The 16,921-nt window shown below is 34.4% G+C and overlaps 1 protein-coding gene across 1 annotated transcript; it reads right to left on the bottom strand.

Moving 5' to 3' along the window:
- Nucleotides 1-371: 371 nt before the first annotated feature.
- Nucleotides 372-14,068, bottom strand: LOC144443072 (glycine receptor subunit alpha-2-like). The gene is made up of 9 exons (XM_078132446.1): nucleotides 13,980-14,068; nucleotides 7,446-7,546; nucleotides 6,148-6,218; nucleotides 4,548-4,765; nucleotides 3,489-3,571; nucleotides 2,835-2,972; nucleotides 2,114-2,343; nucleotides 1,411-1,548; nucleotides 372-653 (listed from the first exon to the last, which is right to left on the bottom strand). The coding sequence occupies exons 1-9, from the start codon at nucleotides 14,066-14,068 to the stop codon at nucleotides 372-374; spliced, it is 1,350 nt and encodes a 449-aa protein (XP_077988572.1).
- Between the last annotated feature and the right edge of the window lie 2,853 nt (nucleotides 14,069-16,921).

Raw genomic sequence — 16,921 nt, forward strand, 5'->3', positions numbered from 1 at the left:
TCTTCAATATTTTTACTTCTGTAATCTGATCCACAAAATTTCACTTTCAATCGGCGCTGATTCATCCAGACTATGTCACGTGACGCACAAAGAACCATGTCGTAGCAATTGTACTCTGTCCACACCGCGCCGCATCGGGCATTGTACGAACCAGTGTTGTGAAAGGTCACCAGCGGTGAATCTTCTCATTATGCAATATTACAATGCAAATGTTTAACGTGAATGATAAAGTTCAAATCGCTGTACAAGATATCATTGCAACCTTTAGGTACCAGCTGGCATCTTACAGTCTCTCAGGGAAGAACTAACAAGTAGATCCCATTGGACCAAACTATTGCCCACTATCTAGGCAGTAGATCCAAACTTAATGCTCATTGCATTGGTTTTCCATACCCATTTATGTAGGTGGATAGGAATATACTCCAGTACAGGATATTGAAGATTATAAAGGTAAGTGGAAATAACACCCTTGATGCTTTATCAAGACGTAGTGACATGTCAAAGTAGCGTTTTGACATCGAGGCAGCTACAATGACGTCATCTTGTTGAATGTGATTATATCCTTCATCTTCAGAGCTATTGAGTCGATGACGTACGCTGCTTGAAAACATTGTTTCTTGCACTTTATCGGCACTATTTTTCGTCACATTTTTCTGTACAAAAAAAGAAAATAACAAAACGAAGCCACAAAGACTGGTCAGTATAAGCACAGACAAGGAAGAAAATGTATGTGGTACAAGGCACATTACGTCTCAAGATTTCCATCAGTTGATGATCAAAGAACAGTCATAATTTAATATTGTTATTGACTTTATCGCTTGTACATTACTGATTATATGGCTCGCTTGAGTTATAGTAATCTCAGCATAGTTTTACTACAAAAGATGTTCAGATAAATAGAATACGTTATGACATATCATTTTCATGTTGCCTTCAGTGATTGGCTTAGATCATGTGACATGGTATGACTAGGGACTCAAAGTGACACCATTTTGCATAGCGCGGCCACTATTCGGTTTCTATTTTCCCGAGGGCACTATTCATGTAACACATGAGTGTTACCGGTGATTTGCTTTGACTATAGAAAGAACATGTTCCCCAGAATGTGATGTGTTATTACAGTGTAAACACCTATATTGCCTGGCCTTATTGGGGAACTAGTATGATGCCACATTACCCCTCATGCTGTTATGTATCAACTATTTTCCTCAGCTTCAAATTTTCAACCTTGGGAAATACACTAGTTGCTGCACAATAGCCTTCTGATACTATATGTTTCCTAATGCCCTCTCCATAGCCAGGCAGTAACTTTACAATAGCAAGTCAAAGTTCTAAACCCTTTACAGCTAACAAAATCTAAGTGTGACACATACAAGTATTAAACTGTACAGTAATTTATTCATAGCCTACCTTCAACACTTTAGAGTTGCTTCTTTTCGTTTTATTGTTGTATCGAATCCCCATATGATGAAGGAAATTGGCGATGGAAAACTCGACAATTGCTCCCATGACGAAGACAAAACATGTCGCCATCCAAATATCAAAAGCCTGTCAATGGGATGAAATTTTAATATTTAGAAAACGAAATGTTAGTATTGTATTTTACTATGTGTGGCTTGTTTGAATAATTTTATCCGGCCAATATGGGCCCATGGCAGTTGTTAGATCGACACCTCTAAATTAGTACACGAACTTTCATGTAAGGCCTAATTTCAATCATCTATCATCAAATTCATTTGTTGAACTTTTTTTAATTTTAAAATGTTACCAGTGTTGGCCATCCTTACAAAAACACTTACAAATAATTACCTGTCGGTATATTATTGACTTCAATTTAAACATATTTATAATACTTATAATTGCACAATTGAAGGTGTTGTTGAAAATAACGATGATAGATAGTTAAGTAATGAAATAAATATGAACGATGTTGGAAACTTAATTACTATCAGAACAACCTAGTATCATATTTCAAACATGTCAGTCCCCTCAATATTAAAAACGAGAGCTAATCTTTAAATAAAATGAAATTATGTGTGTGGGGTGGGGTGGGGTGGGGTGGGGTGGGGTGTTTGATGGAGAGGGTGCGTTCTCATGGCAATGAACATCATACCGTGATGTAGGACACTTTAGCCATATTTCCTCTTTGTCCAATCGTCTGTGTTGTTGTGGTTAGGATAACGGTGATTCCAAGACAAATTCTGGCTGGAGCTGCGTCTGCCGACATCCAAAACGATATCCAGGATAATACTACCAGTGCAAATGTTGGACCATATGTATTTAATACATAAAAACCCAATTGCCGTGTAAAATGAAAAGATACAGAAATACACGTAAAGTTTCCTAAAATAAACGAAAAATAAAGCGTTAATTAATTCGAAGGGCACTTTTATTTTCTCTCAAACCATCGCACAATGCAAACTGCCTTCCCTAAAATCCTTTGGCAAACACTTTGTGAAGACTCGCATTTCTGTTGATACTATAAATGCTTAACACAGAGAGTGGATGCAAACGGTAAGGGATATAATATTCGAGGTTTGAGTGAACATCATATAGGCTTAAATCTATCCTACTGAATTTGCTGTTGTTTTGAATGGCAACAGTTTCAGGATAGGACGTGAAACTGTTGCCATTCAAAACAACAGCAAGTCCAGTAGGATAGATTATCGTTATCAACTTCATACCTGGATGATTTAGAACATTCATAGACATCATATAGGCTTGATAAACTACACCATATTTAAAACGCCGAATTCATTATTTTTCTTAACTAGACCATCGAATTGGCCTATTTATCTTATCAAAAAAGTCAAGTCACTTGACAATTCAAATACCTGTCCAGTATTCCTTATCGCATCTTACTGTGTCGATCTCAAATAAAATAAAATGTGGTAAGGCGAGTTCTTTTCCAAGTTGTACCGGATCACCGTCGTCTTTCCACTTAAATACAAGGGACTCATTAGTGTATCCAACTGTAAACATACATTTAGTAGAAGAAAAGAGAGGATTAATCTCAGTAGAAAACAAAATTGGTTTTCAATTTGAATAATTTGTCTACACTTTGTACTGCTGGGTACACCAAACTAACTGCACCATGCATGGCACACATGTGAAACATGTCGTATTTTCAATGATTCTCACTTTTATACAATCTAGATTACTTTGTGATGAAAACAGAAACTATAGATTTGACTTTACGTATTAGAATACCATCTTCAAGTATAAATAATGTAAGCCATCCTGATTAAATGCATAAACTTAAATGATTAAGCGCTGAGATATGCATCTGATTTCTTGCTAGCAGTGTTTTAGAACTCTCATGGGTGTTACTATAGGATGTCAAATGTGTAACTGCCAACACAGCATATCACAGGGGAAAAACTGAATAATTGAATGCAATGAAGGATGATATAGCTGTCGGTATATATCAAAAACCATTGGAAGCAATTGACATTGGTGAGGTGTATTGACAGAGTTAAAATACTCACAACTTTCCATTTGTATTTCACATTCCTGGTGATCCATTGGAAACATTTGCAGTGTCATTTGACAGTGAAGTTTTAAACTTAACCTGTGTTGTGTAAAGTAAAGGAGAAAGTTAAAGACAGACCGATTGATTAGATTAGATGTCTGACTCGTTATCAATAAATAAGTGTAACACAGTTATCTGTGAAGGGCAACATCTTGTGAGTACACTGCCTCAGGAGTGAATTAAATTATCTTAGAATGTACAAAGTCCGTCATATTTTATTTGTATGTACTAACTTTATGTACACCAACTATATTTTGCCCATCCATATCAAATTAATTATACCATTTTAGGACACATCCCTGTAAAGTTGTTGGCACTAACTTTGATCCCAATTTCTTAAGAATATTTAATCTGTCAAAAGATTCCATAAAGCCGGATAGGATTTCGCACATTTCGAAAAGTCAAAATAAAAACCTCAAAGAAGAAGAATTTTCGTAAGGTTTTATGCGTTAATAGCACGATTGTACAGTTGTACCTTTTTATATTAAAAGCGTGTTGACCTATAACGTCTATGTGTATATCAGGGTTAAGCCTAATAAAAAGTTGTGGTTCCGATTACGCTCAATTTTAGAATAGGTGGGGAAGGTAGATTTTTATTTCATTTTTAAATATGTTTTTCATGTGTGAGTGTCTAGTTTAGGTAGTTATGTTTTCCATTGTTTTCCAAATGGTCTCTGTGTTATTGGTTTCTTCCCATCAGATGAACGGCCATTACAGATTGGAAGAACAGTTTTATATTGTCTTTTTAAGTTTCCGCATCCACTATTTCTGGCGAGACTTCACAATTTTCGCGATTTTATTATTTTTTTCTCTCGAATATGTAAAACAATGTTTAGGGTGGGTAGAGCAAAACTAGATGGGGTCAGGTAACTGGAACCAAACAGTTTTTAGGCCTTATCTAAGGAATTCTGATATTTGATCAATGGTTTTTACGGCGGAAACGGTCAATACGCTTACAATGGTTGTTTAATGCTTGTAAATTGGAGAGAATATACATGATGTCTAATGTCCTTACCTTTCGCTGATGAAAACATCGCCATCAGGTGAAATCCTCAATAATACATTATCAGTCGTTAAGTCATGCCTGACGCCGCTTTTGCCATTGAAGAAGAACAAATCAGGTTTCCAAAGTTTCGGTAAAAGATTGCTACTGGTGGGAAACTTTCTGTCAGGGTCGTGCTCCAATCTCTTATCCCGCCACATCTGTCGCAGATACACAGTGACCCCAAAATCCTGTCACCAAAAATAAGTGAATGGCATTCATTCATTCATTCATCCATGGATCTCTGATTCGAGGTTATACTTAGCATTAGATAGATGCACAGGTTGGCAAACAAGAAAACAATAACAAACAAAACTAAAATATAATCTTTACAGTTGCATTGAAAAGTCTACATTGTCATAGCCATTAAGCTGTCTACGATAGCGCTTTTTTGTGACATTATTTAAGTTACGTATTATAAATTATGTAACATCTCTAATAGCTGACATAATTGTATAAATGTAGGTGTTGACAATTATATAAGGTAAAGCCTATTTCTCTAAACACATTATTAAAGTTCTCCAGCTATTTCATTGTAATTGTAATAACAACGTAATTAAATGTTATCAAAAGCCTTTGCGCCTATTAAATTAATATCAATATTATATTGGCAACTATTAATGTTAGACTATTCCGGAGGGAAATTGTTGAGGCGGTGAATTTAGTCTGTATGGGATGAAATCTCTATTACATGTAAAGTAGTTTTCACTGGGAAGTTTAAAGAATTGAACGGATAATATTATAATTATGGATTACAAACTTGTAATTATACAATACTATATATATATATATATATATATATATATATATATATATATATATATATATATATATATATATATATATATATATATATTGTATATTCATATCTGATATATCTCTGTATATTCATATCTGACATATAAACAGCCCGTTTTATAATATGCCATGGGATGTGTATTATCAGAAAAATAAAGCGAATGATTGAAAAGTGCTAATATGATAACAATTTAGGTTGATATTTTTGTTACATAAGTAATTTAATTTTTAAAGTCATGAGAAAAAAAACAACTGTAAAGTAGAAACATATCTAATATTAAATTCAGAGAGCATAAACATGATAAAGCATGTAGAATCTTCTTTAATTTACAGATTCACTAATTTTATCAAGTGCTTATTACTGTACCATAGAACTGTGGAGGAATTTGTTACTGTATTGGGGAGACTCACTAGAGTTGAGGTCACCACCAAGCAAACTCTGTTTGATTATATCAGATCCAGATGAACCTCTGTTAGTTAACTTTATTAGTTTGCTGGTAAGAAAACATACTTACTACTGCAAAATGAACGGAACTAAGCTAAGTTTTGCAGGATTGGCGTCCTTTATAAGACGGATATATCAGATAGAGAACTTCATTGCAAAACAGAAAAACAAAATGACAGTGCATTTGGAAAAGTGGTCCCCTATATTATTATTTGTGCGATAATTGATGTTGTATTCACACAGAAAAAAAATACTAGTATACTAGTATTATGACTTGTACATTTAAGAAAGATACCCAATAAAGTACTATAAATACAAAAAAAAACTTACCATAGATGGTTCATTGATAGAATCAACATTACTCACAAAGATGTCACACGTGACAATAGTTGGAGTGCTGTCTGAAAGGATAAAATTACAATTGTACTTCTGGGTAGACTGAAGATTTCGCGGCTGCGTAAAGACTTTGAATTAATTTTAAAATGTTTAAATTTGGGAAGTACTTACATTTCATAATAATGAAAGTTTTGTATTGCAACATTTTACAACCAAGATCAAAGTTATGTGGAAAGTACAGGCCATGCAAGATCAGTATAATGAAACCAACATTCTACTTCCGATTGACCCAGTGACACGTCGACAATCTTGGTTCCTATCGAGTCATGAGTCTGTAGTAATAGCATAAGTTTTAAACCTGTACTATACTGCAATTGAGGCGGGGCATCTTTTTGATCAAATAATCCGAGATATATATAGTTACTGTAAATTGTTAACATACCAATAATGGTATGTTAACATAATAATAGTGTACATGTTAATTAATTAATTAATTAATCAATCAATCAATCAATCAATCAATCAATCAATCAATCAATCAATCAATCAATCAATCAATCAATCAATCAATCAATCAATCAATCAATCAATCAATCAATCAATCAATCAATCAATCAATCAATCAATCAATCAATCAATCAATCAATCAATCAATCAATCAATTTGTATCGGACCAAAATCCAATACGACGTAATGTTTTATGGTGCTGAACAGAAACAATAGTAGATCGCAGTAAAAGCTCGAAAGCTCTTGCAAACAGATGTGTCTTGATATTCTTGATTTTATCGACAGTGGGTGATGAACAAGTTCAAGGGGTGCACAGTTCCATAAGAGGGGCGCTTTTCGGGAGAACGCTCGCAACTATGACTTTGTATTACAACAGGGTACATGAAGTAGACTTTGATTGTTTGAACGAGGTGAACGAGTTGCGGGTTTACTGTTAATCAAGTCAGCGATTTAAGCAGGAATAGTGTTATTGAGTGCCTTATATGTAATCAGTAATACTTTGTATTGAATCCTTGGGAGGTTGTTTTGCTCTGCATGGGGAGGGAGGATACATATCCACAATGGGACTATACATGCCAGTAGGTTTCATTGATGGGAAAGGTAGGCTGGCATGTGTAATTAGGATTTCATCCAGTTATATCCCCCTAAGTGTCTGTTATGCTTAATATACTCGTTTATTGCCCGTGGGCACAATAAGCATAATTACCCGGCAAGTATCCAGGGTTTTCCTATCTGAAACAAATTGCAAAATATTAAGGTATATGTAGTAAAAGATGCCGACTTACCGTAAAATGTTGGAGTTAGTCTCTCATCGTATCCTTTCAGTAAATCGTCAATATATTCTGTGACAGTTGTCTTGTTATGTTGCTGATGTTCAAGCCGAGTACTTGTATAAAGATTGATAAGACAATGTGAGGTTAGATATAATTTCAAACAAATATAACAAGATGTAACGATATTTAATTTACATGGAAATATATGTTAGCCTTTGGAAATAAATCATGAATCAATAAGTACAAGCCTCCTTCTCAATAGCCACATGTTTTCGACAAGGTCATGTTCTGAATAGCGTGTGACTTTATTGAACAAGGCTGAAGTGTGAAGTCAAACATTTCAGGTACCAATTTATTGCTGTGTATCTCCACAGTTGATAAATCTCTTTGATAAGACATATGAACAAAATGTCGCAAGAAACTATGTTCATTAAACATGGCTAGCCTAGCATGTGCAGTTTCATCTTGGTTTCTGTGTGGCTGTAGCAAGAAGACCCAGGGAACACTAACATTAAACGGACTGTATCTATTGATTTTGGCGTAAAACAATTGCGTGGTTCCGATTACATTCAATTTTAAGATAGGTAGGGTAGGTAGATTTTTTATTATATTATATTTTATTATACTTTTTTCAGTGTGTAGTTCAGGTTTTCCATTGTTTTCCAATGGTCACTGTGTTGTTTATTTCTTCCTATCAGAATACAGCCATTACAGGTTGGAAGAATACTTTTATATTGTCTTTTTAAGTTGATGGGAGTTTCCGCACCCACTATTTCCTGCGAGACTTCACGATTTTCGCGATTTTATTATTATTTTTCTCAAATACGTAAAAAAGGTTTAGGGTCGGCGTGAAAAACTAGGTGGGGTCGCGTAACCGGAACAAAACAACTTTATTTATTTGTCCTTAGAAGAAATGTGATATTAAAACTGATATCCTTTTAAAACAAAATCCTGACATAGAATGACAATCACGTACTTTAGAGTCCCTAGATTGAGCATATCTCGTGGTTTATGTGTCACACCTTATCATGAATAGATATGGACAAATTAAGTGTAATTTATCCAAAGGCAATTTAATGTAATTAGTAAAAGATATCATTATGAAGGATGAGCATCGAAGGACGTCGACACACGTGAGTTGAAACATTTGCCATTATTAGTCTTTAGAGAGATCTTACACTATTTCCTAAACCTAGGCTCCATTTAGTCTAATGTTAGCTGGGTAGGATTTGTCGAAAGTGTCTTTTCTGCCAACTTAAATTGCGAATATGTTAACTGGGTCGATATTATGTTACAACAGTTTTCACATAACAATATTGGATGAATTGTTCTCCAAGAAAATACATCATGATTTCTCGCAAAATTATCAACCGCCCATGTGTCTTCTTAAATAAATGTCAAAACTTTCACACATTTTGTACGTTATCATGCTAGCTATATTTGTTGTAAGAAAGAAAACCTTCATATCTTATCATTAAGTTGTCAGTTATTACAGCTGACGTAACACAGTCTACAAATTCTATGTATGACGCAAAAGTTCAATTGCAATGGCCGTATGGAAATGGCGGTAAGTCCTGGAAAAGAAATACCAAATTTACCTCTTTTTTTTAAAAATAAAATGAGCTATTTGTCTGTCTATAAATGACTAATTAAGATCCCACCCTGTTACAATTACATGAGTTGTAGTTATGTATCATACAGTCACTGTGGATAATAACACTTGGTTCCTAGGATTTCATATGACCTGCAAGCAGGAAACTTAGTTTTTGCATTCAACAACATTTACCTAACCAAGTTCTTCATGTAAGCCACATAATGCATAAACAACAATATTAGCAATCCATTTCGAGTTTATTTCACCCAGATAAATGCATAATTTAACAAATTGTTGTTCGTTATCGCATATTTGACACATAAACTAATAAATTATATATTGTAAAGAAGAAATTCAGTGAACCGCGTATAGACATCATCAGAAACCACCACTTAGTGCTCAACTTATTACATAATGTTTGAATTTTGATTCAACTCGGACCTAATTACTAACATTCGATGAAGGTATCAATATCTCGTGTGAGAAGGATGCAATAGATAACGACTGTCTATCACCAGCAAACTATAAATTCAATGATACAAACATAATATATTAATTACCAAATGTCTTTTATTTTTAGAATGGCGTGAATCACAATATCGAGCGAGCCTATATGTTAAAGAATAGATTATTATTTCAGTTAGTTATTCTTTCTAGATAAACATTGTACATTTTACTTGAATGTTTGAGTTTCCTTTAAAATATGGAGATGGTATTTATTCCCAAAGGTCTTCAGGTTTTAAGATGAGTTCTCTCAGACAGTTGATTCAAGCATCTTTCTACTGATCATGTTCAACTTCTATAGAACAGATTATATCGTTATTATTATTATTATTATTATTATTATTATTATTGTTGTTATTATTATTGACACTCTGAAACATTGGTATAAAATGAATAGAACATAATCCAAATGGCATTCTGAGCAAGGTTATTGTATAAATAACATGAACTTAGTGGTCGGTCATTTTGGAATTGCTGGGTTTTTAGTTTTTCGAAGTAGAGTTTAGGTTTTCTCAAATTGTACTCCCTCTTTGTGATGGCCAAAGCTAATGGGAATATAATGCCAGTTTTTGGGTGACAAAACAATAAATTATTATTTGGACCTATCCTCCCACTGCAGTTTGCCATCATGAATTCAAACGAAATATATATCCATCTGGTTGCAATTTGAACATTAAATACTTATGACAATCAAGTGATGTAGTCGTTATTAATGTTAAGTAGTCAACACATGTAACACATTACATATGTAACCATCCATGTAGCAACTTGTATTCAATATTCCGTCGCATGTAATATAATTACAAAAATTCTTATTTAAAATATAGAAATATTGTATTGTATATAATATTAGAACCGATTCTAAAGGTAAAGTAAAGCTTATAGTTTCAACCTGCTGTCTACGTACACCGAAGTGGTGATAACTAGGCATTTTACTGCTATCAATGAAACACCTACTCAATTAAAATGCACCATTTAGGATACGCTATCTCAACAGAATTGCATCTGTCACCAGGAACACCGCAAGAAAGTCGCAAAAACGAGTTCTGTTTGGTGCGATGCTGTCCCCCTCCCACGAACATATCCCCAGCTATAGTTAAAAGTGACCGGCCCTTACTATATAAGGGCTTTCAAATGTCAAAGGAAGATTGATTGGTTTAGATATCTGACCATAATAATAATATGGGCGTTTTAATCAAGGAATTTCTTGACAGATATACCCACATTTGCACTATATTGCCTTCGTTTACAAGCAATAGTTCAATATGCTGCATTTTCTATTATAATACATCAATACACACATCTGTTTATCTTTCTGCCAATAGATATCACAATACTGCCTGGAATTACTGAACAAGTCGTGCATAACGATGAAATGTATCTGTAAAGATACATCAAAATGCAACTTGTGTATCCTAGGTCCCATAAATGTTACCTAACATTTGATTACTGTTAAAACAATTTCCTCCACTGAGATAAGAATTAGCGAAAATGGCTTTAATTGTGACTATCTCGTATTTATTATTCTGTAGACGACATGATAGTGTAATTTCATATCCGTGTACGTACTCAAAGGATGAATAATAAACGACGTCCTTGTTACAGTAGACGCTAGTATCCATTACGAAACAATGCAATGCTCGGTACCTGCAGTAAAATTCTACCACCTAGGTATGTCACAAAAATTAACGAATATGCGTTCACACCATAAGGCGTAACTTTCACTCGCTACACATGCGACCTTCTTGTTCTATTTTGACCTTCTAGCATAAGGCAAAATGCTATTGCAGATACTGAGAATTCGGTTTTATAATAGTCAAGTTGGCTAAACTTGAATTCAACCTTTATTTGAACATTCGTTATCCAAAGTTATCTTTGTGTGCATTTCGATATTTTTTGTAAGCTAATACCTTATGTTAAACCTGCAGTAGCTGCAACTGAGTCATTTCAAAAACTCAAAATCATTCATACACTAAAATTAGTCAGTTACTTATAAAAAGATATTGTATCTGTGCATAATTAGTGGTCAATATTATTATCCGTAGGTAGTGTATGGACAAATTTAAATCTTGATGGAAAGCTTGGTTTTCAGTTGGTCAGCATGTGAAAACTTTTCTAGTTTGTAATTGTAGTAGCATTTTTCTCTGAGACAACCACCACAGTCTATTCATTGAAAAATGTTAAAATGCCAATAATTACACATTGTACATGCTAATTGGAGGTGGATTTTTATCCATAAGTGGTGCATCATCGTGATCCCCGTTGAGGGCGCTGATTTTCGGTGCGGACTCAAAAATTAATTTGATTTTACGTATTGTACCGTATCATGTGTACAGCTACTGTCAAAACAAATGCGTTCACCTACTGTGATTCAATACAGTTCAAGGTATACCATATTACGATAACGTTATTGTATCTAGCAAAACATTTTCAAAAAATATTCACTTGCAGCTTCTTTGAAATTCTAAAGTTGCTATTGTCTAATCTAACTTCAACTTCTAGCCGCCCTATTATTGAAACAACACTCTTTTCCATAACATTCATGCTCTTCTGATATTATGATTGTTGTCATGGATACTTATCTCTGAAAAATAACAACTGTCATTTTGATGACTATATATAATGATGTAACTTTGCTACTAATATTGATTTTAGCGAATCAAAAGGTTAGAGGTCGCCTACATACTTGGAATATTTCTATATATTGTACTCATTGAGTATATTTTATTCATTTTTTATATTGAATCTAATAAACGATAAGAAATATCGAGAGACTGTCTGCAAATGTATATGTAATTAAATACAACATCAAAATATTTTGAGCCGTCACTTCCTAATTGTTATTAGCGATGTTTTATTGACACCAAACGTATTAGACGTTTAAGGTGTAATACTTGTCTCCTTTGATAAAAGTAGTAATGGACCTGATGATGCTGTGCTAACAGGGCGAACACTTGTGGGAGTTTTTGAAACGTTTTGAGTTTAGCTTTGTTGTGACAATTGCATGCACATACATACATACATACATACATACATACATACATACATACATACTTGCACTCCGGTGTGGGCGTTAAATGTCGACTGACAGTTACAAATGAGGCTATTGACCAATCAGGGAAAAGCATGAAGACTGGTGTATCAGCTGAGTAACAAATTTATCTAATATCTTTGGCGGGAGTGTATTTTCTGTGTATGAGATCCAATTAATGCCATCCTGGGAAGAGTGATTAGATGCAGACAATCATAACAAAAACATGGCCCCTGACTGTGTGTGACCAGGAAGAATGATTAGACACAGACAATCATAACAACAACATGGCCCTTGGCTGTTACTGAACTGATAAGACTTGGTTCACTTGCTGAACGTAATGTTTAGTAATAATAAATGTGAACATGACCACAGAGGGTATTTATAAGGTGAACAATATCAGTTTCTTACTTGTCTGTTATAAATTCATGTAAGTCGCAACTTGCAAGGGATACACAGTATCATGGCAGGGAGAAAGCGACGGTTTGCTGTTATGACATTTGAGGTCACAGATGATAGCAAGTACATAGTGGTATGAAATACACTGTCCATTGTGATGTAATTGCTATTTTCGTCACAACGTATGTAATGATATACGTGTGTGTCATTGAATGTTGACACCGGCGTGTATCAATGTTGTCGGCTTTAGGCGTCAGTCTTCTTATCGGAAATCAAAACACAGACGCTGGATGTATGAAGTTCTTCCTGGGCAGAATATGTCACTACAAATGAAGTTCCCGGGGTACAAGATAAATGCCACCCGGGCAATACACGCCTCCTACGTCGGCGTGTACTTACCCGGACGGCATTTATTACATACATACATACGTACATACGTACATACATACATACATACATACATACATACATACATACATACATACATACATACATACATACATACATACATGATACTCATATTCGAAAACTGTCAAGTGCACTCAACTTATTAACCAGCCTTTTTTTCAGAGTTTATGAAAGTGCACCTACGATATTTTACCCCATTTAAAGGTGTCTTGGCAAAACACACTAAACAAAGAAACAAACACACAACAAACAAACAAACAAACAAACAAACGAACAAACAAACAAGCTCCACTTGTGATCCGGATTGTATTTACCATACAACTATGTGGCATCAAACCTGCCAAGATTGCAAATAATTTTAGAAACTTGATGTATAATTTATTTCAATGGTTCACAATTCGAGTAAACCGTACACTGATGATGATACTATAGCCAACCTGAGGTATGCTGTGATCAAACTATGTTGACTGTAGCATTATTGTAGTCACAAACACCTATATTCATCTGACTCGTGTTACAATATTTGATTAAAAAATGATGGCGTGAAGAGACGTGAAAATTAAAAGTTAGTATCGAATACAGTTACCGTAAATAGTTTGAATGTACTTACCAGATAGAGCAATCAAACACGGATAACATTAAACCACTCAGTAGCCACAGCTTCATTGCTGATGTGTGATACTGCCAGTAATAGTCCATGACTATAGGACGCGTACGGCTGTCGTCAGTGATGCTTCCAAAGAAGATAGAGCTATATGTACCTCATTTGGTCCTTGCGCCACCATGAGAGTAACAGCGTTGTGATATACATATTGGAGTGGGTCTGGGATGTCACGTGATCACTTATCATCACTCGGAGAGAATATTGAACATGTTTCACGTATCTATGTTTGCTCAGAATCCATCGATATTGTGAGATAAGAAATTTGATCGTTAAGGTGTGACAAATGAAACTGTCATGAAAATAATTACACTATGCCGGTATACAAACGTCCCATCGGAGCGCCTATCTTCTAAGTCTGCTGTTACAAATGAAAAAATATTTCAAGCACTTGACAGGCGAGAAGTTCGGGTTATTAGCATATCTCCCCGGTATGACTGTTCATGGATCAAGGAAACGTGTCATTGCTATCAACAAATCCTCACGATGGCTTATCATCTGTATAAATCACCTCTTTTTGACCATTGTATTACAATGTAACATCTGCTCATCAGCTGTACTGCATACGACCTCAGTTGTATTGACCTCAAAACTATTTTTGAGAGGTCATTCTCATGTAACGTCCTCGTCCTTCAGCCTAAAATACTTCAGCACATCGTAAATTTAGAGTGAATAACAAAACAACCACGCACTTCAACGTAGCTCTAACTTTATTGAATACAATTGTACATTTAATCTTCCCAACTGTCAATCATAAAAGTTCAAGAATTTTACAACTAAATCATTTAAATATTTACTCCGTAAATTATACAACTTAGTCATCAACTATTCACTATGTATACCTATTGTGCATAGAAATATTGAGCAATTGTATGTGTTCCCTTCACCTTTATGCAATAGTTCAAAGCAAGGGAGCATGAATATATAGAACGATCATCATGTGATCATTTGGGTTTTTTAAGTTATTATCAGAATCTGTCAGCGTCAACTTCAAGGGGCAAATTTATTAGTCCTGATGTTAATAATCAATTACCATATCTCTTAATGAAGAAGACGGAAATAATTACTTTTGTACTCTTGGTGATTGTAAAACAGTTGAAGATAGCAATGATGGTGCCTATCAACTAAAATGGCGCCAAATTAGAGGCCGAGAATGTTGTTAAGAAAACCAAATTAGAGCATGAAGATTCTATTACTCGTAATTTTGTTTACATATGATAGCATTGGATATCTGGACAATTGCCTGCACAGTGCTTAGCATTGTAGGTTAGTCTCGCAGTGAAGTACATCTATTTAGTATGTGTATCGAATTGATAGCAAATCAAATAGCCCACTTTACCCTCTACCAACACGATTAGTGTTTATCATTTTCCACATCACGTATTTCCAAACAGTCAAGTTTGATTACTCACAAATAATTGCACCGGATTGTTAGTTAATGAAGTTTTACGTATTGAATCTCATTTACTTTTACGAGATCAATCTACTTGGAACATTATTTACAAGTGACGATCGACGTGTACGAGAATCGAGAGAGCAGATGATTACTTTGTAAGTCTAGGCTTAGTACTGACTAATGTATCAAATTCACATTCACAGACTCATTAGTTTGGTATGGGATATGAGATACAATCATGACATAACGTGAATGTTTGGGTTTCTGCATATGGAACATTTCCCTTTTCATAAGATAAAGTACGCATAACTTGTCATTTACCCCATAATTTAGGCGGCGAGGAACACTGATATAGTGATTGGCACACACGTGCATCCAATGTTACAGAAATGTTCCCGTTTGTACCCAATTGGTGTTACTACTGCGGAAACCGAACTTTTAGCTTATTAAGATACATTCAAACTAAAGCTTATTGTTTTTTAATGTGGTAGATTACATAAGTGAGCTAGCGGTGCCTTTGTTGTGTGGATATAACCATCCTGCAATCAAAATAGTGTAAGTACGGGAAGTCCCTAAATATGTACATTGCAAGTTCATGGAAGTCGTCAGACACGCCACTCTACTACTAGTACAATTAAATCAATGTCAATTCAGGAGTATATATCAATGTCGAAACAGTAGTTTTAGTTTGTGTGTATCTTATTTTACTGCCGAAAGGTAGGTTTCGCTGTAGTATTTATTGGTGTTATTACACTGCGTCAGACTAATGTTTGTTCCTACAGGTGTGGCATTTACTGTCAAGTAACGGATACATGTACATGATAAACAGCCAATCACCAAAAGGATTTGTTGCCACATGTATGGAGCATGATGTCGTGTAAAACACTCGTTTCACCTTTTGTTGATTGAATTCATTTTTTCAACGGTAATACATGCAGGACATTGTTGTTCATGAAAGCTGCACTGAAGAACACTATTGCTTCGATATTAGTGTGTAACCGTTACATTTCAATCCATTCTGACATGACCAAAATGTTCGATGAAAAGTTCAACCCAATGAAACTTAAAGTAATGACACATTGTTATAGTTTTCACAACAAACTTCACAATTTTACACCTTGCAACAATATTTGACATGTTTACCAACAAGATGAGAATTTAATCGATAGCGTTGTAAAGGTCGTGTAAGAAATTGTCATGACAATCTATTATATTATATTATATTATATTATATTATATTATATTATATTATATTATATTATATTATATTATATTATACCAACGAATTGACCATTTTATCAAATTGACATTGTCCAATATATATATATATATATATATATATTGCTATAATTAGCTTTTAATACTAATATTTGGAAGAAAACATACTATTTTATTAATAGGGCTACTTTCTCATCAAAGTTTCTCTGTAATTCAGTTTGATAATATTAGCATTAATATAACCTTACTCCGTTCTCAAAGAACTGTTACAGCCCTG

The sequence above is a fragment of the Glandiceps talaboti genome, chromosome 12, assembly GCF_964340395.1.
Source record: "Glandiceps talaboti chromosome 12, keGlaTala1.1, whole genome shotgun sequence".
NCBI classification, from domain to species: domain Eukaryota; kingdom Metazoa; phylum Hemichordata; class Enteropneusta; family Spengelidae; genus Glandiceps; species Glandiceps talaboti.

Coding starts and splice junctions, on each gene's coding strand:
- LOC144443072 (XM_078132446.1), bottom strand. CDS start 14,068: ATGGACTATTACTGGCAGTATCACACATCAGCAATGAAGCTGTGGCTA. Junction 3,572..4,547: donor GATGTTTTCATCAGCGAAAG/GTAAGGACATTA, acceptor TACACAACACAG/GTTAAGTTTAAAACTTCACT. Junction 1,549..2,113: donor CTAAAGTGTCCTACATCACG/GTATGATGTTCA, acceptor TCCCATTGACAG/GCTTTTGATATTTGGATGGC.